We start from the raw sequence: 12079 nt of genomic DNA, 5'->3' as shown, positions 1-12079 counted from the left end.
GTGGAGAATGGCCTACTCCTGCACCTAATTTCTATGTTTCTATGGGAGAAACTGAAGGTGTGAGACAAAGGGATTAGACTCTTGAAGCCCCGTGTGGATAGAGACTCGTGGAGATTACTAGGTGGAGAGTGAAGGGGAGAGTCCTAGACTCTTCCACTCGTGGAAACATCCTCTCCATTTTCACTCTATCCAGTTCTCATCGGGTCAGGCAACATCTCGGGGTATCTAAATCTAAATTTTATTAGTTATTTAAGTTATGACATCGGATGGAAGCTGCATACCAAATCTCGCTGCACTTCTGTGCAATGACAATAAAAGATATTATTATTATTATTATATTATTATCTGTGGAGCAATTGAAATGGCGATGTTTCATGTTATGAGATTTCTGCTGACTGCATAGGAAAATATTTAATTTATGTAGTACGTTTAAGACATTCCAATATATTCTACAGACAGTTAAACACTTTGGAAGTGTAAAATAAGAAAGATGCCAAATAGTTTGTATACAGTAATCACCCATGAACAAGTGTGATAGAAACATAGAAAATAGGTGCAGGAGTAGGCCATTTGGCCCTTCGAGGCAGCGCCGCTATTCAATACGATCATGGCTGATCACCCTAAATCAGTATCCCGTTCTTGTTTTCTCCCCATATCCCTTGATTCCATTTGCCCTAAGAGCTATATCTAACTCTCCTTTGAAAACATACAGTGAATTGGTCTCCACTGCCTTCTGTGAATCTGTGTTTTTCACCCACAGATTCACAAATCACTGGGTGAAAAAGTTTTTCCACATCTCAGTCGTAAATGGCCTACCCCTTATTCTTAAACCATGACCCCTGGTTCTGGACTCCCCCAACATTGGGAACATTTTTCCTGCATCTAGCCTGTCCAAATCCCTTTAGAATTGTATATGTTTTCATAAGATACCCTCTCATCCTTCTAAATTCCAGTGAATATAAGTGATAGAGGTTGGTTTTAATATGATTCTTTTTTATTTGGTAGCAGGTTTTTGTTTGGGTGAGGGTAGTACCCTGTCTTTCGTGTCATGTTGTTAGTGGGAATAAAACATAATCTGAGGAAAATAAATTTAATTTAAAATGTAAGTAATTTTTCATTGTTGGTATTCTCGAATAGGATAAATTGCATCATATAACCTGAGAAATAATTTGAAGAGCTCATGATGCAGCTCTATAGGACTTTATTCCTCTGCTCTCCAGCTCTATGCTTTTTCTACACTGAACTTTGCCCCCTTTGATCTCTCATTTTCACACCTCACCCTTCCATATCTCTAGCTTCCCGCTCCCCTGACTCTGTCTGAAGAAGGGCGTCGACCTGAAACATCACCCATTACTTCTAGAGATGCTGCCAGGCCCGCTGAGTTACTCCAGCATTTTGTGTATATATACAGGACTTTATTAGTTAGGCCGCATTTGGCACCTTTTGCCAGGGTGGAAATTTCCAACACGAGAGGCTAGAGCAAAAAGAGGAGAGGGGGAAAGTTTAATGGGGATGAGTAGGGCGAGTTTTTTTTTACACAGAGAGTGGTCGGGACTGGAACGCACAGCCAGGGGCGGTGGCAGAGGCATATGCGATTGTGCCACTTAAGAGGGTTTTAGATAGGCACATGGAAGTACAGAGCATAGAGGGTTCTGGATCATGTTCAAGCAGATAAGGTCAGTTTAACTTGGCACCATATTCAACACAAACATTGTGGACTGAAGATCCCGTCCCTGTGCTGTACCATTCTATGCTCTAACTGAGTGTACACTGCAGACCTCAATGCTGGTTTGAATGCAATAAACACGATTTAAGCTCCTAATCTAAAAGTAAATGTTATTAAGTGGATTTAAAAGCCTCAAAATTTTAGCGGGCAACTTTTTAAGGCACCTGCTAAATAATTAAACTCTTATTTGCACATGCTAAAAGTGGACTAAGGAATAGTCTAACACAATTCTAATTGCTTCTCAAAGGATCTAATTCCTATCTAAATGTCACACAAAGATGTCCTCGACTGGAAATTCATAACTAATTTCTAGTAGTCGTAAAAAATGAAATGCATATAAAATATGTATAAGCAGCAAATGTCAAAATAAATGATTCTACGATGATTTAAGTTCCCTCGGAGTATTTTGCCTGCTGATTATTCTTTGTCGAGGAATATCAAAATACAGTGGGATTACCATATTCGGTACATTATCAGAATCTCACAGCTCTAACTTAAAAATATTTTGGTGGATGATACTCTTCCCCATTGAACAAGTGCTTTTGTATGGACTCATTCTTTTGAGATCATTACTCATGCAGCTCACTCCTGCACAAGGTGTTCAGTGATGGACTATTTAGGATAATCAGCGTGAAGGAGAGAGGCTGTCAGCTGAAAGACGGTATTCCGAGTCGTGACTTGTTATTTTTCCACATTCTTATTACCCATTGTGGGAGGCTGCGATTATTGTCACACACAAATGCACAACATTACACAGCTCAAACCCCCCCCCCCCCTAATACTACAGACAAAGAGCAATGCTTTTAGTCCATGTCTCGAAAGTGCTTCCACAATTATCGCTGATGCAAAAACAGTCGGGGATTCGCGTTTTGCTCCACAGATCTCTTGTTGCTTTGGCGAGACCAAAAGTAGACTGGCCGATCGTTTCGCTGAACACCTTCACTCAAGTCCACCAGGACCTACCTGATCTCCCGGTTGCCAAACACTTTGATTCACTAGAGGCAGGAAACATGTTCCCAATGTTGGGGGAGTCCAGAACCAGGGGCCACGGTTTAAGAAAAAAGGATAAGCCATTTAGAACGGAGATGAGGAAAAACCTTTTCACACAGAGAGTTGTGAGTCTGTGGAATTCTCTTCCTCAGAGGGTGGCAGAGACCGGTTCTCTGGATGCTTTCAAGAGAGATAGATATAGCTCTTAAAGATAGCAGAGTCAAGGGATATGTTGAGAAGACGGGAACGGGGTACTGATTGTGGATGATCAGCCATAATCCTATTGAATGGCGGTGCTGGCTTGAGGGGCCGAATAGCCTACTCCTGCACCTATTGTCTATAATCAACAATCTATATTTCTCTGCCTTCAAAACATCCATTGACTTGGCCTTCACAGCCTTCGTGCGTGTGTAGGATAGTATAAGAGCGCGGGATTCGCTGGTCGGCGTGGACTCGGTGGGCCGAAGGGCCTGTTTTCACGCTGTATGTCTAAAAGTAAACTAAAATCAAAACTGAAGTATCCCAACTGCTTCACTGCCAACAATGTACTTTTGTTGTGTATTCTCTCTTTTCTTAGGCCGGCCCTCAGTTGGAAGGATGGCTTCCGTCCACTCCAGCTTTGGTTATAAGGTGGCAAATGGGACCAGTGTGCAAACTGCACTTCTGAAAATTGGATATGTGTTGGCCACCAATCGGAGATTCAACACCATTACTCAAAGTTTGTTGCTTTTATTTCTTATGGCATAAATAATGTCATGGATCCCCATCGTAAGTGATAGGAGCAAAATGAGGCCTTTCAGCTCATCAAGTCTACTCCGCCATACAATCATGGCTGATCTATCTCTCCCTCTCGACCCCATTCACCTGCCTTAGAAACGTAGACAATAGGTGCAGGAGGAGGCCATTTGGCCTTTCGAGCCTGCACTGCCATTCATTACGATCATGGCTAATCATCCACAATCAGTAGCCCGTGCCTGCCTTCGCCCCATATCTCCTGACACCTCACACCCCAACCATGGACTGTTTGCCCTCCTCCCATCAGGTCACGTCCTAGTAGGATGAGGAAAAGCTTCTATAACAACACAATCACACTGCTGAACTCGGAGTCCCGACGATAGATTTCTCTGGTCCCTCCGTCCCCTTTGTTTAATCATTCTGTATTTCCTGATTATTCTGTATCTTCCCTCTTTCTATTTTTTTGTTTTTCTTTATGTACAACTACTACGGACTGAAGCAAAACTGCATTTCGTTGTACTGATACTTGTATTTGTGCGATGACATTAAAGTTGAATTGAATTGAATATCTCCTGATAATCTTCTGAATCAAGAATCTGTCCATCTGCGCCCTACAAACACCCATTGACTTGACAGCCTCCATGGCTGTCTGCGACAATGAATTCCACAGATTCACCGCATTTTGACTGAAGAAATTCCTCCTCATCTCCTTTCTAAAGGTCCGTCCTTTTATTCTGCGGCAATGGCCTCTGATCCTGGATAGCACGCAAAGCAAAGCTTTTAACTGTACCTCAGAACACGTGACAAAAAGAAACTAAAACAAAACTAATAAACTAAGCTGCCAGTGCACTCCAGGAACACTGAAAATTATCATAACTTTGCCATTGTTTCTGACAGGTCAGGAAGATTGGAAGCTGGGAATTCATGGGAAAGCTTGTTTGTCACGGTGGCACAGCGGTAGAGTTGCTGCCTTACAGCGAATGCAGCGCCGGAGACCACGGGTGCTGTCTGTATGGAGTTTGTACGATCTCCCCGTGACCTGCGTGGGTTTTCTCCGAGATTTCCTCCCACACTCCAAAGATTTACAGGTTTTTATAGGTTAATTGGCTTGGTAAATGTGAAATTTGTCCTTAGTGGGTGTAGGAGAGTGTTAATGTGCGGGGATCGCTAGTCCGCGCAGACCCGGTGGGCCGAAGCGTCTGTTTCCACGCTGTATCTCTAAACTAAATAAAACCAAAATATTGCAAAATCAGACTGTTGGAAAAGTCATAACTACTTCAGAATTGTCAAAGTGGACATCAAAAGGGTATTGTGACTTAAGACTTTAATTTAGGCTTTAGAAATACAGTGCAGAAACAGGCCCTTCGGCTCACCAAATCCACGCCGAACAGCCATCACCCTGTGCACTAACTCCAGCCTACACACTTTTTTAAACAATTTTTTACCAAAGCTAATTATCCTACAAACCCGAACATCTTTGGAGTGTGGGAGGAAACCAGAGCTTCAGGAGAAAACCCACGTGGTCGCAGGGAGAATGTACAAACTCCGTACAGACAGCGCCCATAATCAGGATCAAACATGAGTCTCTGGCGCTGTGAGGCAGCAACCCTACCGCTCCACCACCCTGGATTGTGGATTTGGTTAAAGTATATATTTCTTTTATATATAATAACACATTTATATCTGCCGCAATTAAAGCTATTGGATGTAAATATTAGGAGAGGCTTAACAGGCTCTCACCCATCTTACATTTATGAATGCCAAGAACCATTGCTTTAGTTCCTTCCTGTGAAAATGTTGTGTATCCAAATAGAAGAATCATATCAAAGGCAGCGCATAAGGAGCATTACATATTCAAAGTCATTATCCCAGAGAACATCTACCACTGAGTAATTTTCCCCAGAATGAGTTGACCATTAGTGCAGGCTCACCGTATTATTAGCATAAATGTTTTATGATCAATTATTCCTTTACCAAATCCCACTGCTTTTTATACGCGATTAAAATCATGGAACGGCCCAGATTTCTGCATTGATTGGGTAACAATTTACAGATAACAGCAACTTTATCCACTGTAACAAAATGAGAACCTTTACAATTCTTTCAAAACACGTCAAAGTTTCACAAAACTAATTCATTCTTGCCAATATTTCACACGCTCAACTCTCAGGACCTGAAATAGGATATAACATGTAGCCAGTCAATAATCAGAAAAATAACTTACCTCAAATATAATAAGGATGTAAACTCCGGCCAAAATGACAGCTGCAATGACAACTTGAGTCTCAACACTTGCGTAGAGGTATTGGTAACTGATAGTTAGCGGGACCACTTCATTGTTCTTAAGGAAGGTCTGTATATTGATGCCAATCTCACTGCTACAAAAAAAGGGGAAATTCTGAATGAATTAATATATGAATGTATGAATGAATGAATGATGAATGAATGAATGAATGATTGCATGAAAGAATGAATGAAAGCATGAAAGAATGAATGAAAGCATGAAAGAATGATTGATTGAATGAATGAGTGTATGATTGAATGAATGAATGAGTGTATGACTGAATGAATGAATGATTGACTGAATGAACGAATGAATGACTGAATGAACGAATGCATGAATGTATGTATGAATGAATGAATTAAAGAATGAATGAATGATTGAATGAATGAATGAATTAAAGATTGAATGAATGATTGAATGTATGAATGAATGAATGAATGAATGTATGAAAGAATGAATTAATGGATGAGAGAATGAATGAATGAATTTCACAGTGAATTTCTTAGGTACACAAAATTGCTGGAGAAACTCAGCGGGTGCAGCAGCATCTATGGAGCGAAGAAAATAGGCAACGTTTCAGGCCGAAACCCATCTTCAGACTGATGGGGGGTGGGCGGGGAGAAGAAAGGAAAAAGGGGGAGGAGGAGCCCGAAGGCTGAGGGATGGGAGGAGACCGCCTGAGGGCTGAGGAAGGGGAGGAGACAGCAAGGGCTAACAAAATTGGGAGAATTCAATGTTCATGCCCCCAGGATGCAGACTCCCCAAGCGGAATATGAGGTGCTGTTCCTCCCACTCCCCCTCCCACTCTGTATCCGACCTCTCTGTCCTGGGTCTCCTCCATGGCCAGAGCGAGCAACACCGGAAATTGGAGGAACAGCACCTTGGGGAGCCTGCATCCTGGGTGCACCTCTCCACCCTCTTGTACAGTGATGTTTCCAAGGTTCAGCAAATGCAAGTAATCCAGTAGAATTAGATTTTCCACACCCTGGATCCCAAGATCAAAACTTTGGCCAAATAAGCAAATTTTGTAGCTGAAGAAGCCTAAAAGAAGCATAAAACAGCACAAGAGAAAGAAGTAGAGGCAGTGGGACCCTTGAGGATCTTATTGAAACATATACGATTGTTAACGGATTAGACACGCTGGAGGCAGGAAACATGTTCCCGATGTTGGGGGAGTCCAGAACCAGGGGCCACAGTTTAAGAATAAGACGACAGATGGCACAATGGGCTAAGTGTTCGGCTGGCGACCGGAAGGTAGCCGGTTCGAATCCCGCTTGGAGTGCATACTGTCGTTGTGTCCTTGGGGCAAGACACTTCACCCACCATTGCCTGTGTGTAAATGTAATGTAATTATGTGAAGCACTTTGGGGTCAATGCAAGTTGACTAAAAATGTGCTATATAAATAAGATTTAAAAATAAATAAATAAATAAATAATATTTAAAAAAAGGGCTAGGCCATTTAGAACGGAGATGAGGAAATGCTTTTTCACCCAGATAATTGTGGATAGGTGGAATTCGCTGCCTCTGAAGGCAGTGGAGGCCAATTCACTGGATGTTTTCAAGAGGGATAGAGCTCTTAAAGATAGCGGAGTCAGGGGATATGGGGAGAAGGCAGGAACGGATTATTGATTGTGGATGATCAGCCATGATCACAGTGAATGGCGGTGCTGGCTTGAAGGGCCAAATGGCCTACTCCTGCATCTATTGTTTATTGACCACTGAGCACGATTAGTCCTTTGAGGTGGATAATTCCAAAGATTTATCGATTGGCCCCAAAGCCATTGCAAATTAATTATACAGACTGGTATACTGGAGACCTGACAGCCCAAGGCTTTTGAGTAGTTGCATTTAGTTTATTGTCACGTATTGAGGTTCAGTGAAAAGCTTTTGATGCATGCTAAAGACAATCCTGTACATGATTACAATCGAGCCATCCACAGTGTACAGATGCATGATAAAGGGAATAACGTTTAGAACAAGATAAAGCTAGTGAAGTCCAATCAAAGATAGTCTGAGGGTCGCCAATGTGGTAGATAGTAGTACAGGAGTGCTCTCTAGTTGTTGGTAGGATGGTTCAGTTGCCTGATAACAGCTGGGAAGAAACTGTTGATGAATCTGGAGGTGTGCGTTTTCACACTTCCATACCTCTTGCCCGATGGGAGAGGGGGAGAAGAGGGAGTGGCCAGGATGCAACTCATCTTTGATTAAGACATCATTAAAGTTTTAGCGTATGATTTATAAACAGAAATGGCTGCAAGGTCAATCTCTAACCATTTTATCAGTAATTAGTTAGACAAGGAAATACAACCCAACTACATTAATTACCTGCTGGCCAGTTCAAAAGTTTTTGTCTTGATGAGTTGATTTCTTTGTGGATTTAATGGAATGGACCAATTGTGAACCGACTGTAAAAGGTATAAAGCAGAGGAAAGTCATTATTCAAAACAGAGTTTCATCGCAAGCAAAAGTTGCACAAATCTTAATCATAATCATCCTTTGTTAGCCAAGTTTGTTTTGTAACACACGAGGAATTTGATTTGCCCAACAGTCATACCAATAAAAAGCAACAAGACACACAAAATACATTTTAACATAAACATCCACCACAGTGACTCCTCCACATTCCTCACTGCGACGGAAGGTGAAAGAAAATTTCAATCTTTTCCCTTCTTTGTTCTCCCGCGGTAGGGGGCCTCTCGAGCCCTCCGTTGACGGGATGATCTTGCTCCCTTTGAAGGCGGTCTGGACCTCCGCTTCCGGGGGGTGTGGGGGGGGAGGTGCGCGGGGTGGGATCTCAGGTCCCCGCGCCAGGTGATCGGACTCCGGGTCGGGTCCAGTCGAACCTCTTGTGGCTTTGGACCTTCCTGACATCAGTCGCTACCCGTGATTACGAGCTCCTCGACATTGAAATTCGCAGGCCGCGTTTGGAGCGTCAATCCCAGGCAAGGGATCGCAGGCTCCGATGGCATGTCCGCGGTCCCGCGGTGGGGCTCAAAGTCAGTCTCGAGTAAAGGTAAGGCCCCCAGCTCCACGATGTTAGGCCGCAGAGCAACCGGAGATACGATCCGGAAAACAATCGCATCTCCGACAAGGTTAGAGATTGGAAAAAAGTTTCCCCCTCCCCCCCAAATAAAAACAAACCAGAGAACATTAACACATACTTTTAAAACACACTAGAAATAACAAAAAATATGAAATGAAACAGACCGTTGGCGAGGCCACCATTACTGACGCGCCACATGATGAAAGAATGTTCATGTTCATAAGTTCATGATAGGAGCATATTTGGGCCATTTGGCCCATCAAGTCTATTCTGCCATTCAATCATGGCTGATCTGTCTCCCCCTCCTAACAGCATTCTCCTGCCTTCTCCCCTTAACCTCTGACACCCGTACTAATCAAGAATTTGCCTATCTCTGCCTTAAAAATGTCCATTGACTCTGCCTCCACAGCCTTCCGTGGCTGTGAAATAATGCTTGAAACTGCCCCCACTTGCTCTTCCCAGCTACTCCTACAGTAACAATGAACACATTGAAAATCTACAGACCTTACTGTGTACTCTCAGGGGATGTCAGTGATATTGACAATGTCAGCTATTCATATCCTTTCCTAAATCCCAATTATTGGGTCATTTCAGAGGATAATTGTCCATATTGGTGCTGGAATAGGATAACACACAGGCCCAAACAGATGGGCTTTTACAACAATCTAGTTCATCGTTATAGAACATACAGTAGAACAGTACAGCATTGGAGCAGGCATGTCAACATACAATGTCTGTGCCGAACATGATACCAAGAACAATTAGTATCTGCCTGCACTTAATCCATATCCCTCCATCCCCTGCATATCCGTGTGCCAATCTAGAAGGTCTCTTAAATGCCACTATTGTAGCTGCTACGGTCAGGCAAGTGTCTCCGCTGTCATGCTGCGAAAACAGAGAGAATGAGACAGAGTTTCTTTCCTTTTTTTTTTTTTTTAATTTAATTTTTATTAGAAGTACAATAAGTTGCAGTAATACACACCACATATATCTCATCACATTTGTTGTACCCCTTCATTTTTTGAACTTTAAAAAAGATAGAAATAAAAGAAGTAAGGGAAGTGAGAAAGAGTCGTGAAGGTGCAGGAAAGTGTTGGGAAGAGAAAGCCCCTTAGAAAAGGAGTTAGAGAAGAAAGTTAAGAAATAGACCCTAGAAAAGAAGTAAAGAAAATGTAGACCTCTATTAGAAAACAAAAGCAAAAGGGATAACCAACCGTATTTGTAACCCCCCCATTACCGCTCCATTTTATTTTTTAAAAAAAACTCCGCAAAAATTGAATTGAATTTCCTTTATATACCAACCTTACGTCTATATCGTTCACCCACCATTACCAGATAAACACCTGGCACCACAGTGAGTCCTCCAAACACCTCCTCACTGTGGTGGAGGCAAAAATCATAGGGCTGCAGTCTCTTCCCTCTTCTCCCTCTGCGCTGAGGCCATAATAAGTCCATAAATGCAGACCACGTCTTTTGGAAGTGGTCTGCTTTGCCTGCTAGGAGGAGTCTCATCTCTTCCAGATGTAATGTTTCGAACATGTTTGAAATCCACATTTTTATTGTTGGTATCGGAGCATTTTTCCAGTTTCTTTCTTTCCACAGGCCATCAGGACTGTAAACTCTAATCATCTCACACAACAGGGCGTAAATACTGTTGTGTCTTCCTTTTTTTAATGTAAATACTGGCTCTGTTCTGTTCTGTTGCTTGGCACAATCCCGCAGGCATGGCCACTTTCATTTCACTGTACATCTTGTATGTGTATGTGACAAATAAAGTTGACTTGCCTCCACCACCATCCCCGACATCGCGATCCAGGGACTTGTTACCCTGTGTATGTGAGTGAAAAGTGCCCCACCACATCATCTTTAAATAATTTGGTGCACATATAGTGGTTGGTGTACATATGGTGTACATATAGCTGCTGGTGTACATATGGTGTACATATAGCGGCTAAATTTGTATAAGATAATTACAAGCAGTTGAATAAGGGGAGGGAATTAATTAGCTTTGGCTTCTTCCTGCTCCTTTTCGGACACATACGATTTCATTTAATTATAGATATTGTTTATGACACATTATAAATATTCTTGTTTTGTTTTTTGTATGTTTCACACTTGCTTTTTATTCTTTTATTCTGTTCGAAATAAAGAATTAAATAAATAAATAAAGTATTATTAGCACCACATCCTTCCTGTAATGGGACGACCAGAAATGTCGCAAGCATACCATCTGCCTTATTTATTCTATCTATCTGTGTTGCCACTTTCATGGAGTTATGAACTTGGACCCTGAGATCCCTCTGTACATCAATGGTGTTAGGGTGTGACCATTAATTATACATTTTCCCCTTACTAAAATCCATGTTATAGGTTTATTTACACAATCTGGTGTTTAAATCTTTCAATTGCTCAGGAGAAGATTAAAAATGTAGTTCCAGATCATTAATCATACTTCTTGATATTAGTTCAGTAACATAACCACCTCATGCAGCATACAGTGAATACCTGATGGTGCTTGAGATGGGAATAAACGGCCTTGGTGATGTTTGATCATGTCGCACCCTGGCCATTCCTTCTCCTCCCCTCGGGCAAAAGATATGGGTGTGAAAATGCACGCCTCCAGACCCAGCAACAGTTTTTTCCACAAGTGATATCAGGCAACTGAAGCAACCTCCCACAACTAGAGAGGAGTCCTGATCTTCTGTCCACCCCGTTTATGACTCGCGGACTATCTTTGATCGGACTTTACCTTGCACTAGGGGGCTGTCCCCTCCATGTTTTGAGAGGTGGGGGACAATCCCCCCCCCCCCATGTTTTGTGACCTGGGAGCAACAGCTCTGCTCGCCTGCCCCGGTACTGGCTGTAGCGACCAGGTCGCCTGGCAGGTTACACAAAAAAGCTGGAGAAACTCAGCGGGTGCAGCAGCATCTATGGAGCGAAGGAAATAGGCAACGTTTCGGGCCGAAACCCTTCTTCAGACTGATCGGGGACGGGGGTGGGCGGGGACAAGAAAGGGAAAAGGAGGAGGAGCCCGAAGGCTGGGGGATGGGAGGAGACAGCAGGGGGGCTGAGGAGGGGGAGGAGACTGCAAGGACTAACAAAATTGTGAGAATTCGATGTTCATGCCCCCGGGATGCAGACTCCCCAAACGGAATATGAGGTGCTGTTCCTCCAATTTCCGGTGCTGCTCGCTGTGGCCATGGAGGAGACCCAGGACAGAGAGGTCGGAGACGGAGTGGGAGGGGGAGTTGAAGTGCTGAGCCACCGGGAGGTCAGCTTGGTTATTGCGGACCGAGCGGA

The 12079-nt window shown here is 43.0% G+C and overlaps 1 protein-coding gene across 1 annotated transcript in view; it reads right to left on the bottom strand.

Moving 5' to 3' along the window:
* The window catches only part of oca2 (oculocutaneous albinism II), a 358288-nt gene that overhangs the window by 263913 nt on the left and 82296 nt on the right, over positions 1-12079 (bottom strand). The window contains exons 8-9 of the mRNA XM_055636431.1: positions 8062-8141; positions 5676-5829 (exon numbers count right to left, since the gene is read on the bottom strand). Coding sequence (XP_055492406.1) covers positions 5676-5829; positions 8062-8141 — 234 coding nt within the window. The remainder of the gene's footprint in view (positions 1-5675; positions 5830-8061; positions 8142-12079) is intronic.

Source organism: Leucoraja erinacea, chromosome 6 (assembly GCF_028641065.1).
Source record: "Leucoraja erinacea ecotype New England chromosome 6, Leri_hhj_1, whole genome shotgun sequence".
Classification (NCBI taxonomy): domain Eukaryota; kingdom Metazoa; phylum Chordata; class Chondrichthyes; order Rajiformes; family Rajidae; genus Leucoraja; species Leucoraja erinaceus.
This window is presented reverse-complemented; position numbering and strand designations above follow the sequence as displayed.